Source organism: Vicia villosa, linkage group LG7, assembly GCF_029867415.1.
Source record: "Vicia villosa cultivar HV-30 ecotype Madison, WI linkage group LG7, Vvil1.0, whole genome shotgun sequence".
In the NCBI taxonomy this organism is placed as follows: domain Eukaryota; kingdom Viridiplantae; phylum Streptophyta; class Magnoliopsida; order Fabales; family Fabaceae; genus Vicia; species Vicia villosa.
In genome coordinates this window covers 64,336,333-64,349,326 of record NC_081186.1, presented here as the reverse complement: position 1 = coordinate 64,349,326, position 12,994 = coordinate 64,336,333, and the positions used below count along the sequence as shown (strand labels likewise).

At 35.8% G+C, this 12,994-nt stretch overlaps 2 protein-coding genes across 2 annotated transcripts in view; both read left to right on the top strand.

Moving 5' to 3' along the window:
- The window catches only part of LOC131617318 (uncharacterized), an 8,718-nt gene extending 1,229 nt beyond the window's left edge, over nucleotides 1-7,489 (top strand). The window contains exons 2-6 of the mRNA XM_058888629.1: nucleotides 4,113-4,783; nucleotides 4,858-4,999; nucleotides 5,412-5,687; nucleotides 5,767-5,874; nucleotides 6,932-7,489. Of these exons, the coding sequence (XP_058744612.1) occupies nucleotides 4,113-4,783; nucleotides 4,858-4,999; nucleotides 5,412-5,687; nucleotides 5,767-5,874; nucleotides 6,932-7,342 (1,608 nt within the window). The 3' untranslated portion in view covers nucleotides 7,343-7,489. The remainder of the gene's footprint in view (nucleotides 1-4,112; nucleotides 4,784-4,857; nucleotides 5,000-5,411; nucleotides 5,688-5,766; nucleotides 5,875-6,931) is intronic.
- Nucleotides 212-3,989, top strand: LOC131619209 (uncharacterized). The gene is made up of 5 exons (XM_058890332.1): nucleotides 212-2,505; nucleotides 2,593-2,907; nucleotides 2,985-3,084; nucleotides 3,159-3,733; nucleotides 3,980-3,989. The coding sequence occupies exons 1-5, from the start codon at nucleotides 212-214 to the stop codon at nucleotides 3,987-3,989; spliced, it is 3,294 nt and encodes a 1,097-aa protein (XP_058746315.1).
- Nucleotides 7,490-12,994: the final 5,505 nt, after the last annotated feature.

The window sequence follows — 12,994 nt, the reverse complement described above, 5'->3', positions numbered from 1 at the left end:
ATTTTAGCTCTCCAAAATAGCTCATTTAATAAGAAATTACTTAAATTGTTTATACAAATATGCTATGTCAGGGGTTATATATTTACTTCTTTTTGTGCTTTTAACATGCAAATCCTTATAGCTTCCATTATATTTCTATATATTTGATGTTAAACTTTGAAGTGATACATGATCGATGATTAATTCTTCATTGTGTAATTAATGCATCAGAATGGAAGTACCTGAAAATAGAAAGTGGATGAATAATAGAGTTGATTGTCATAAGAATATCACTGCAGAATTTAATATTGGAGTTCATGAGTTTATTATGTTTGCTTTGGCACAAGATAAAAATAATATTGGAGGAGGGAATATTAGATGCCCGTGTAAGAATTGCAAGTGTATGAAATTTGGAAATCCAGAAGAAGTGAAGGAACATCTATGTAGGAGGGGATTCATGAGTGATTATTATCATTGGACAAACCATGGTGAGGCAATTCCCCCAATTCCTCCCGTGGTTGTTAGTCAGTCATATTATGGAAGTAGAGGTCAGAGGGAAATGTTTGATAATTATGAGCAGTTAGTAATGGATGCCGCAGGACCAGAAATTGGAAACTATGTAGAGCAAGAAGGTCAAGACGAAGAGGATATAATGGAAGAATATCCTAATGAAGAGGCAGAAAAGTTCTTTGAAATGTTGAAAGCAGCACGATCACCTTTATGGGATGGTTGTGATAGATACTCCGTGTTGTCAGCATCTTTAACAGCATTAAGTTTGAAAGCAGACTATGGGTTGTCTGAAGGTTGTTTCAATGGATGGATGCAATTTATGGGAAATGCTTTGCCAAAGAATAACTGTCTGCCTACAAGTTTTTATCAAGCAAGGAAATCGATTGCTAAACTAGGGCTGGCGAGTTCAAAAATTGATTGTTGTGTGAAAGGATGTATGTTGTATTATAAGGAGGATGACACACTCAAAGAGTGTAAAATATGTGGAGAGGAGCGATATACGCATGTTAGAAGACGGGGACATGATAAATTAGTTCCACGAAAAACTATGTGGTACTTCCCACTTGTTCCGCGACTACAACGCTTATATTCCTCATTACAAACAGCTCGTGAAATGAGATGGCATCGTGAGAATCCAAGGGAGAATGGTTCGTTATCTCATCCGTCAGATGCAGAAGCTTGGAAACACTTTGATGAAACATGGCCCAACTTTGCTCGAGATCCTCGAAATATTAGATTAGGCTTGTGTTCAGATGGATTTGCTCCATTTGACAAAACAGGCAAGCTTTATTCTTGTTGGCCTGTGATTATCACTCCATATAATTTGCCACCTTGGATGTGCATGAGAAGAGAGTTTATGTTCTTGACCATTATAATTCCTGGCCCATCCAACCCAAAGAGGAACATTGATGTGTATTTGCGCCCTTTGATAGATGAATTGAAAATGTTATGGGACGATGGAGTTATGACTTATGATGTTTCCTTGAAGCAAAACTTTTTGATGAAGGCCGCAATAATGTGGACTATTAACGACTTTCCAGCCTATGGGATGTTAAGTGGTTGGATGACAATGGGAAAACTAGCTTGCCCAATTTGCATGAAGAATTCTAAGGCATTCACCCTTGAATCTAGTAAAAAAACCTCATGGTTTGATTGTCATCGACAATTCTTACCACAAAATCACCCATATAGAAGGAATAAGAATGCATTTACAAAAGGTAGAGTTGAGACATCAATTCCTCCAAAAAGATTAAGTGGTCAAGAGGTGTGGGAAAAAGTTAGAAAATTACCTAGTGCGGAAGAATCCAAAGAATGTAAACCACCAGGCTATGGGGTAGATCATCATTGGACAAAACGAAGTATATTTTGGGAACTTCCATATTGGAAAACTCATCTTCTCCCACACAATCTCGATGTAATGCACATTGAGAGAAATGTGTTTCTTAATATTTTATTCACTGTAATGGATACAAAAGGTAAGACTAAAGATACTTTCAACTCTAGGAGGGACTTGAAAAAATATTGCAAGCGTAGGGGACTTGAGCTTCAACCTGGCAGCAATGGTAACTTTGTAAAACCAAAGGCACAATATACATTAACCAAACAACAACGAGTAGCTGTATGTGAATGGGTTAAAAACCTTAAGCTTCCAGATGGTTATGTTTCTAATTTAAGTAGATGTGTTGACTTGAAGGAAGCAAAGTTGTTTGGCATGAAGAGTCATGACTGCCATGTATTCATGCAACGTTTGCTACCATTAGCCTTCAAAGCCTTACCCAAACCGATTTTGAATACACTGACTGAATTCAGCCAATTCTTTAGAGAAATTACGTCATCTTTGTTGAGAGAGGATAAATTGCGTAGTTTGGAGGAAAACATTCCAATCATAATGTGCAAATTAGAACAAATATTTCCTCCAAGCTTTTTTGACTCAATGGAACATCTTCCTATTCATTTAGCTTATGAAGCAAGAGTTGGCGGTCCTGTGCAATATAGATGGATGTATCCATTTGAAAGGTTAATTATTCAACATTATTATAATTTCTTTGATAAATGAATAAAAATAAGGAAATTAACCAAGTATATTCTTGATTTGATCAATAGGTTCATCCGAACTTTAAAACAAAAGGTAACGAATCAGGCTCGTGTTGAAGGTTCGATTTGTAAAGCATATTTATTAGAGGAGATGTCCACATTTGCTTCCTATTACTATCCACCCGATGTTCCATCAAGGAGAACAAGAGTGCCACGAAATGATGATGGGGGAGAGGATTTTTCAATGGGTCCTCCATTGTCAATCTTTAATTACCCGGGCCGTCCATTTGGAAAAAGTACCACTTCTACCTTGGATGATAAGGAAATGAAAGCTGCTCACTTGTATATTCTTTTAAATTGTCCTGAAGTGGTACCTTACCTGGAGTAAGTATTTCAAAGTTAAAAGTTTCACACATGTATATTTTATGAAGTCAAGTTTAACGGGTATCATCTTTGTGTAGTATGCACTCTGATTTGTTACGAGAGTTAGATCCTCAGTTGAATGAAACTGATTTGGATAAGCAAGTTTCCGCATCATTCCCAACATGGTTCAAAACATATGTACGTGAATATTTATAGTTTAAGTCTAGTGCATTCAATTTTTTAGGTTGAATTTAAAATATTGTTTAATGTAGGTGCTTGATTCAAGGAACATGATAGACGATGTGCTTTTAAGGAGTTTGGCATGGGGCCCTATTAGAGAAGTTGTTAAATGGTCTGGTTATGTTATTAATGGCTACAAGTTTGTGACCAAATCTCGAAATGAAGGGATGAGTACAACCAATCACAATGTTTGTGTTCGGGGAGGGCAATTTGATTCATTAGAAAATGATTACTATGGAGTTTTGAATGACATTGTCGAACTAGAGTACACTGGTCACCCGACAAAGAAGGTGGTTTTATTTCAATGTGATTGGTTTGATCCTAGTTCTCAAGGGACAAAGATGGATAACTATGGAAATGTTGAGATTAAAAAATCTAGGAGATATCAAAATTATGATCCTTTTGTATTATCCCAACAAGCTGACCAAGTTTACTTTACATCATTTCCTGAAGGGCAACAAGGTTGGCTAGGAGTCATAAAAACCAAGGCACGGAGTACCATTCAATCTATGGAAAAAAACAAACATGAAACAACTGATGCATATCAAGATGATGATGTTCATCAAATACCTATAGTTGTTTCAAATGATGATGATGATTTTCATCAGTGCCATGAGGATGAGGATGAGGATGAGGACGGGGATGAGGATGAGGAGGAGGAGGAAGGGGATGAGAAAGATGAAGAGGAAGAGGAAGAGGAGGAGGAAGACGAGGAAGAGGATGAGGAGGAGAAAGAGGATGAGGGGGAGGAGGAGGAAGAAGATGGATGGGATGATGACGACAATTATGATTATTATGGTATTATGCATCATTTATTCATGAAAAATATTATTTGTTTTTTTGCTTGTTTAAGAATAAATTAATTTAATATTTGTGTTATTCTTATGCATATTCATGAAAATTATTGTTTGTTTGTGTGTACTTTTTTTTAATTTTTATTTATTTATGTACATTAATCAATTTGATGTTTTTATTTTTGTCTATAGATGGAGGACAATGATAAAACGAAGGGTGGAGGAAGAGGTATTGGTAGGGGTATTTGTAAAGGTAAGAGAGGTAGGGCCACTACTACTTTGTCACAATCTATTAATGGCCAGCCTACAAATACTGAACTTCCTCATTCCACTTTTACCCCCCATCTTTCACCCGAGAGATTTAAGGGTACCACTATTTTGTCACAAACTATAAATAGGCAACCTACAAAGCAATCCACTCCTAACCCTCATGTTTCATCAGAAAAAGGTAGAGGTACGACTACTTTGTCACCATCTATTGTTGGCCAACCTACAAATTCTTCCACTTCTCAAAGAGCCACACATTCTCAATTTCAACACTCAACTCCTAGCCCTCATGTTTCATTTGAAAGAGGTAGAGGTACCACTACCTTGTCACCATCTATTGTTGGCCAACCTACAAATTCTTCCACATCTCATAGAGCCACAGATTCTCAATTTCAGCACTCCACCCATAGCCCTCATATTTCCTCCTCAGTTAGTCCACCTATTTCTTCTACACCTAGTCTGTCACATGTCCCATCAACTGCTGCATCCGGTGATGATCCACATGTATCATCATCCCATGTCGATTCACCTCCACAAATTGGAAGTAAGGACCCTACTGATGGACGGATTTGGATTCGTCCAGGTCCACAAAAGACGTAAGTTTTAATAACTTCATTTAACTTATAAATAAATCATGATTTTATATTATAATTTATTTAAATTTTTGTAGATTTGACCCTGCAATTCAGCCTACGCGTGAGATTGCAAAAATTATCAAACGTAAGTTTGTAGTGTCTTGGGCAAACTATGGAGAAATGAAGGGCGACGATGAATATAAAGTTGTGAACAAATTGTGGTTTGGAGAGTTTGAGGTACAATAGGATAAGGATGAACAATTTGTCTAGAGTTTTTATATATTCTATGGTTTGAAATTATACTTCTTTCTTTTAAAATTTTGGAAATATTTTAAGTGGAAATATTGAATTTGATGCTGCTAAGCATGCATCCTGTTTCCTTCTGTATCAATGGAAAATTTTGCTTGGCATTTTAAAGGCTAGTATGCCAATAGGAATTTTAAAGGCTAAGCATGCATCCTGTTTTGTTTTGTATCAGAGAATTTTTTTCATCTATTGTTGGCTTAGCATGCATCCTATTTCCATGTAAATATTGAGTTTTGATATCATTGATACATGACGAGAATGATGAACTCTTAAGTTTTAAGAACCTAACAGAATTTTGTTATATTAACATTTTTTATATTAACTTATATTGTCAATATTGTAGAGAAAGTACAAGTGGCTACCTGAACACAAGGAAGAAATTAAGAAGATATTTGATCATAAAGCCTCTGATGTATACTCAAACACAATGTATAGGGTGAGAAAGAATATTGATCCGGGTGATTGGATTCCTATTGAAACGCGCAAGATATTAGAAGAAAAATGGAATGATGATAAGTGGAAAAGAAAGTCACAAATTAACACTCATAATAGAAGATCTTCGGATGGCCCACTACACACTGGAGGATCAATTCCAACAACCGAGCACTATAAGAGACTAGTAAGAAATTGAATTTCTTTGGTAATGTTAAATATTTCAATTTTAATTTACATTGATTTATATTTTTTTTTCTTTTTAGAAAAAATCCTCAGATACAAATCCAACTTGTTGGGAGTTATTTCAAAAGACACACAGAGTAAAGGGTAACCCAAACAAGTGGGTTTCTTCAAAATCAGAGATGGTTGCTGTAAGTTACAATTTCATAAACTAAAATGTTTATACTAAATGTTGTTATATTATGTTGTACCAATGCATGAAATAATGTTCGTAATAATGATGTTAAAATGGTGTATTAATGCTTTTATCTACTAAAATGAGTGGTGTTATCAAAGAATGAGTTTAGCCACATGAAGTAAATTAAGTCCTCTGTGATATAGTGGTTGCAAATGGTTAATATTAAGGTACTTAGGTATCAGTTCAAACTACTGATGGCATATTGAACATTTATAATATTGTAAGCCGTTTAGTACACAATCAACAAAAGGACACTATTAACAACAACATTTCATATGACTTAGAGTTTGGGCAGTTTGAATCTAATGCTTCAGCTTTCTGCTAAGGCAATATGATCCAAAGTATAAAGAGTTATAAAATAATATGCAACAAAAACAAAATTACTAGATAGGTTACTACAGCCATAAGAAATATTTGTTCTCTCAAAAGCTACATTAACAAAGTCAAGGGATACATTAATTTTTGAAGTTGATGATAGATATTTTCCACACAATCCTAAGTAGGAGAATCTAATGCTTATCTATGTTTTTTTCTATTTAGTCATTCATTTATTGAGATCCTATAAAATTTTATGAACATTTGCCTAGATATTTTTAATTTCTATCCCTGCTGATGCATTTTAATTTAACACTCAATGCCCAAAACAATGTTCACATAGAAATAACTATAATAAGAATTAGAAATAAGCATGAAATTGGATAGGATTGGAAGGACATAAACTAACACTCATTGTTCACTTAGTACATTTATGTTATATGTGAAGCATGAAAGTATAATTTACTTCTGTTTTTTGAAAAACAAAAAAACTCCAGTAAGTTTTTATAGCCACTTATTCAAGCTTATGCCCACATGTTATATCACTTATTAATTAACTTTCTTTTCATAACTCGTGCCACAAACTATTTACCTACTAGTACAAGATTGTGCGAGTTCTTATGAACTATTAATATTATGATATGTTGTGTTTCGACTGATTATATTTTTCCTATCTACTTAATTGTTAATTACAGAATGAGTATGAAAAAAGGATTATTGAGAGGGACTCACAAGAGGCACCTGGAGATGATGTTTCTAGTCATCAATCTGACAACATCATCTTCTTAGATGTTGTTGGAGGAGTGGACAAGAAAGGTCGTATATATGGTTTGGGACCAGAAGCAGCAAAGTACAAGTCATCTGGATCTTCCATATCTGACGGTATCTCACTAACTGAATATGAACACATGAAGACTGTTATTTCTGATTTGTCTGTTGAAAACAACACCCTTAAAGAGAAACTCAAGACTCATGAGGATTTAATTCGTGCATCACAAGAAGACTCACGTTTGCTTAGAGAACAATTATTCCGATTTATGGAAAGTTTTTCTGGAGGTCATCAACCTCACCGTTCGGCTCAAAATCCGTCTCCACCCACTTCTTGAAATACACTACTAAATTGTAGTGAACTCACTTTTGTTTGTCATGACTTAGTTTCAAGAACAATGATAGTACTATTTTCCTTGTAATTTCTTAATTTTAAGATCTTTTTTTGAACTTGTAGTTGTAATATTTAATGTCAACGAAAAAATACTATGGTTTTAATATTTAGTCTTAAGAACTTAATTTTAGTACTATTTGTATCTATTTGGGGAATATTTATGATATTCACTAAAACTATTTATGTTGTTTCATATTGTGATTGATTTATTTTTATTATGATATAGTAAATTTAGTTTTAATATTAAATACATTTGTCAGGAAATTTACAATTTCAATAACTTCAGGTTAGTTCTCATTGATTAGTGAGGGAATAAATCCCTCATAAAGCGAGTATTCAAACATTAGTCTTTAGCAATTAGTGACGGAATATAAACGTCACAAAAGTATATTTACTGACGTATTTTAAAATCCCTCACAAATTTCTGAAGGATTTCTTTGGCATGGTTTCTGACGGAAATTTAAAATTAGTGACGGAATTATTCCTTAACAGTTTATGACGGAATTTAAAATCCCTCACAAACTATTTGCGACATTGAAATTCGGTACGGATATTCCCACCTCGCTAAATCCGTCACTAAATGATTTTGTGACGGAATTTTGTGAATTAGTGACGGAATAATTCCCTCTCTAAATTCAATTTTTTTAGTAGTGAGTGAAGAACTGCAATGGGTTATTATGAATTCTAATAAAAAAAGATGGCGGGCAAAGATGCTAAAATTAGCTTTCACCGAGATAATCTATGGGGTGTGGCAGTTTCGAAACACCAATGTATTTATAATCATGATGGACTCAATATCACTCAAAGTATTATTGAGAACATTATTCATAGAGGTTGGAAAGATAAGAGTCTTAGGAATCACTTAGCAAGCCTTATGATGTAAGGCCTGATGGTTTTTAGTCTCTATGTTTATCCTTGTATAGCTGGATCGATTGATCGCTTTGCTTTGTATTGTTTTTGAATTAATGAAATTCACTTTGATTCAAAAAAAAATAATTAAAAATTTCAATTATAAAAAAATGTTAGTAATTTTTTATGATAAAATGTTAACATTTATACTATAAAATTTATTACTAATGTTTGTTTTTTATTTTATAAAAAAACATGATACAATCATGATTGATAAATACATAAATTTCTTATTAAAAACATACATTTTTCGATGGGCCGAAACTACTTATAAAATTACATTTAACATGAGACACTTATGATTGATGAATACATAAATTTTTATAAAAACAAAAATTTGTTATTCTTTTTGCATTTTATATACATTTTTAACCATCAATATATTATATTAATTTACTATTTATAATGACATTGTACGAACCGTGTGAACGCACGGATAAATAATTTCTTAATTATTTTCTTTATTTTTCTACTAAAATATACATTTTTCGACGGGACAAAGCTACTTAATAGAAAAAAATTTAAATAAGTAGGTTTAATAAAAAAATTACAAAAAAAAACCATGTTTTCAAATTATTTACCAAAATGTCTAGGTTTTGGACACCGTAAAAGTGTATGCGCCAAATGAAATGGCGCATACTTATGCTACATGCCAAATGAAATGGCGCAAACATGCAAAAATTAGGGCAAAAATTCTCTAGCCATTTCAAATGGCACATAAGGCCAACTTCTAACACATAGGCGCCATTTCATCTGGCTCCTATGTGTTGGGTTATTTTTAAAAAAAAAAACACCCTGTGTGTATTTTCGCGCACCGTTTTTTATTCTGGTATATTAATTTCGGAAAAATGTCTGTTAAATCGATTTCAGAAAATGCGTAGTAACCCTGAATAATATTTGCGTCGTCGATTTCGATTTTTTTCTAAGGCAGACTTTATTGATGAAGGAGTAAGAAAATGTTACAAGAGGTGGCAAGCGAAAGTGATACATTGTAGTAAAAAAAATACAGAGCAAATTAAATTTGCGACGAGGTCGAGCCACGATTTGTCGTCATGTGGCCCCATCGGACATCGTTGTCATAAGCCCTTGTCCATTTCTCCCTGGAAAGGTTATTTATCCAATTTCCCGCATCAGGATTTTGTTAGAACAAGAATTGTTCTGATCAATATTCTTAGTTTTGATGATAACAATGTATATGAATTTTGTATAAGATAATGTGGTACTCTAATCCTATACATTTTCCATTTCAGGAAATATATAAAGAGTATGCACAATTCTACGCAAGAAGCACTGACTCAGAAGGTTCAAGTATGCAACATTAGAACATGCTCTAGCAAGACATCAGAAAATGGTCAAGCAGAATCAGAACATGGTCTACTGAAGCATCAGAAGAACTTGAGATCATAAGCAGAAGCACCGAAGTTCTTATGGTATCACGCTAGAAGCACTTCAAGGTTAGAAGACAAGAAGATGCTCTGCACCAAGCTGTATTGACTCTGATTATTCAAACGTTGTATCTACAAAGATCAAATAAGAATCAAGTACAAGATGGCAGGCTACGCTGGCTGACAAAAGGAACGTTAGAAGCTATTAAAGGCAAAGTCAGTAAAAGCAGGAAAACCAAGGCTCGAGGTAGTTGACAAAAGAGTGAAACATTAAATACAATGTTGTACGGATCACGCAATGCATTAAATGCTCCCAATGGTCATCTTCTCAAAAACGCCTATAAATAGTGAAGTTCTGATCAGAAGCAAGGTTACGTAGTGACGAATTCATGAACTCTTTGCACAAACTTGCTGAAACGTCGTTGAATCAAAAGCTATCAAACTTCATCTTCAACCTCACTTCATTGTAATATCTTAGTGAGATTTAAGCTTAGAACTTAATAGAAATATCACAGTTGTGATTAACGCTTATTAAGAAGCATTGCAAAACTCTTGTAATATTTGTTTACATTCGTTTGTAAAAGAACAAGAGAAGATCAAGTTGTGATCGGATTCTCTAGAAGTCTTAGAAGGTATCTAAGCATTGTTTTCCTAGAATGATCAAGGTGTGATCAGAATACTCTAGAAGACTTAGAAGGTATCTAAGTGGAAAACCATTGTAATCAATACTGATTAGTGGATTAAATCCTAAGGTGAGGTAAATCACTCTAAGGGGGTGGACTGGAGTAGTTTTGTTAACAACGAACCAAGATAAAAATCATTGTGCAATTGTTTTTATCTTAAGAGTTTTTAAAGTTACACTTATTCAAACCCCCCTTTCTAAGTGTTTTTCTATCCTTCAGATTTTTCAGTATAATCTCACTCCGATAATGCTGGAATGTAGGTTGGGTTAATGCATAACCAGCATTGACCAGGGCCTTCCTGAGGTGCCTATCCTTGATCTCCCGCATGAAGTTCTGGGCGATGTGGCAAATACAATAGACGTGAGTCGATGGTGGGTCATGCCATCCGTTTGCTGGATTGTTATAAGCATTCTCAATGGAAACGTGCCTATCAGAGATTAAACAGAGGTCAGGTTGAGGAGCAACATGCTCTCGGAGATTTTTTAGAAAGAAACTCCAAGCCGCGGCACTTTCACCTTCAACAATTGCGAACGCCACTGGAAATATGTTGTTGTTCCCGTCCTGTGCAACCGCCATAAGCATGGTACCCTTGTATTTGCCGTATAACTATGTTCCATCAATTTGAAGTATTGGTTTACAATGTGCAAACCCTCGCACGCAAGGTTTGAACGCCCAAAAAAGGCGATGGAATATTCCGTTTCCTTGGACAGGGTTTCCATCCGGGGCATGGGCGGGTAGTGTCTCTAGAATAGACACAGTGCCAGGTGCGTAACTTTGTAGCGCAGTAAGGTAACGGGGAAGAATTTTGTATGACTCCTCCCAGTTGCCATAGACTTTTTCAATCGCCTTTGCTTTTGCAACCCACACCTTTCTGTAAGATGGAGTGTAGTTGTATGTTGTAACGATATGCGAGATAATATTTTTGACCTTCAAAGACGGATCAGAGCTTATGAGAGGCAAGATCTCCTGACAAATAAGATCGCCACTGAGTTTCGTATGATCTTGGGATGTGTTAGGGTTGACACATGTGTGTTTTTGCGTAATCAACCCTATGACCCATGCATTACTTCTCTTCCTATAAGAAGCCAACAGTCTGAATGCATATTCTGGATTTTTACAAATGATGACATACCGTTCCAGGTTTGAACGATCTACGTCAAAATCAACGTTGTGCGCCATGTGCCATTTTTTTTATTGTTCTAAGACATGCCTCCTTAGAAGGAAACTTGTCTCCTTCTTTTAACTCATCTTCATTTTGGGTGTACGGTGTGAAGAAGATTTCGGATGATGGTTCGTCACCTTGCAGGTTCAGGTTACTCATATGTGCTGGTGGTGCGTACACATTAGCTGGAGGCACCGACATGTGTTGCTCGTCGTCGGATTCCTCGTTGACCATGTTGTCAAAATCAGTTTCCACATCTTCTTCTTCCTCGTGTACGACATCAACCTCTTCTTGCTCGTTGACTGGTGGGTCAATAACTTGTGACTGGACAATATTAGTTTCTTGTGTCTCAACCTGTATAGTGACGTACAGCTCGATGGAATCCAAGCCAGAGTATTCGTGGATAGCAAACATATCTTGGAGGTCTTCGTCATTTGCAATCTCCATTTCATAAAACTTGACGGTGTTGTTGTCATTGAAAGAGGGACATTGGTAAAAAACGTTTGCAATAGGCCCCATTGCAATCTTAGCGTGAAGTCGTTGAATGAAGGATGTAAAGGTGGCTCTTTTTCTTAACAAAAATTTCACAACTTGAGTGTTTCTCATCATAAAACCGGCTATTTCATGTGAGTAAGTCTCACCGTTTAGATGGGCATTTACCAAGTACTAGGGAGATGAAGCCATTGTTTCGGGTTAGTGTTTGGGTGTTGTGATATTAGGTCAGAGTAGACAATATTGTTTGTGTGTGTTGTAATGTTTAGAAAATAATAGTTGTCTTATATAGGATAATGTTTACAGCTTTGCATTGACTCAAGACAGACGCACGCTGATCTAGGTCTGTCCCAAGACTCCAACATGACGAGACTAGACAGACGCACGTTGATCTATGTCTGTCACAAGATTCCAACGTGACGAGACTAGACAGATGCACGCTGATCTATTTCTGTCACGAGATTCCAAATTGATGAGACTAGATAGACGCACGCTGATCTATGTCTGTCACAGGATTCCAAATTGATGACTCAAGACTGACGCACGCTGATCTAGGTCTGTCCCAAGAGTCCAACACTGAAAAAAAGCACTAGTAAAGGGGGGAGGGGTTACGAAAGCGCTTTTACAAATGCGCTGGTAAAGGGGGGGCGTATGAGAGTGCTATTAGAAAGCGCTGCTATAGGGGGAGTATGAAAGCGCTTTGTTAAAAGCGCTGGTAAAGGGGGGTAATGAAAGCGCTTTGTGAAAAGCGTTGGTAAAGGGGGGTACGAGAGCGCTTTTACCCAAAGCGCTGTCTAAGCCCATTTAATTAAAACAAAAAAAAGAATTCCCAGACAGATTCATTATTATATTTTTCATCCCAAATCCCTAATACGAACCTCTCTTCTCCGGTGCCACTCTCCGCCGTTTGTTCGTTTCTCACCAGCCACTCTCCGCCGTCCCCAGCCTCTTTCCTGCCTCTCTCC

Bases quoted from the DNA above. Each gene is read 5' to 3' on its own strand.
- LOC131619209 (XM_058890332.1), top strand. From the start codon at position 212: ATGGAAGTACCTGAAAATAGAAAGTGGATGAATAATAGAGTTGATTGT. The intron at 2,506-2,592 runs GTTAATTATTCA...TTTGATCAATAG, and splicing joins TGGATGTATCCATTTGAAAG to GTTCATCCGAACTTTAAAAC. The intron at 2,908-2,984 runs GTAAGTATTTCA...ATCTTTGTGTAG, and splicing joins GAAGTGGTACCTTACCTGGA to TATGCACTCTGATTTGTTAC.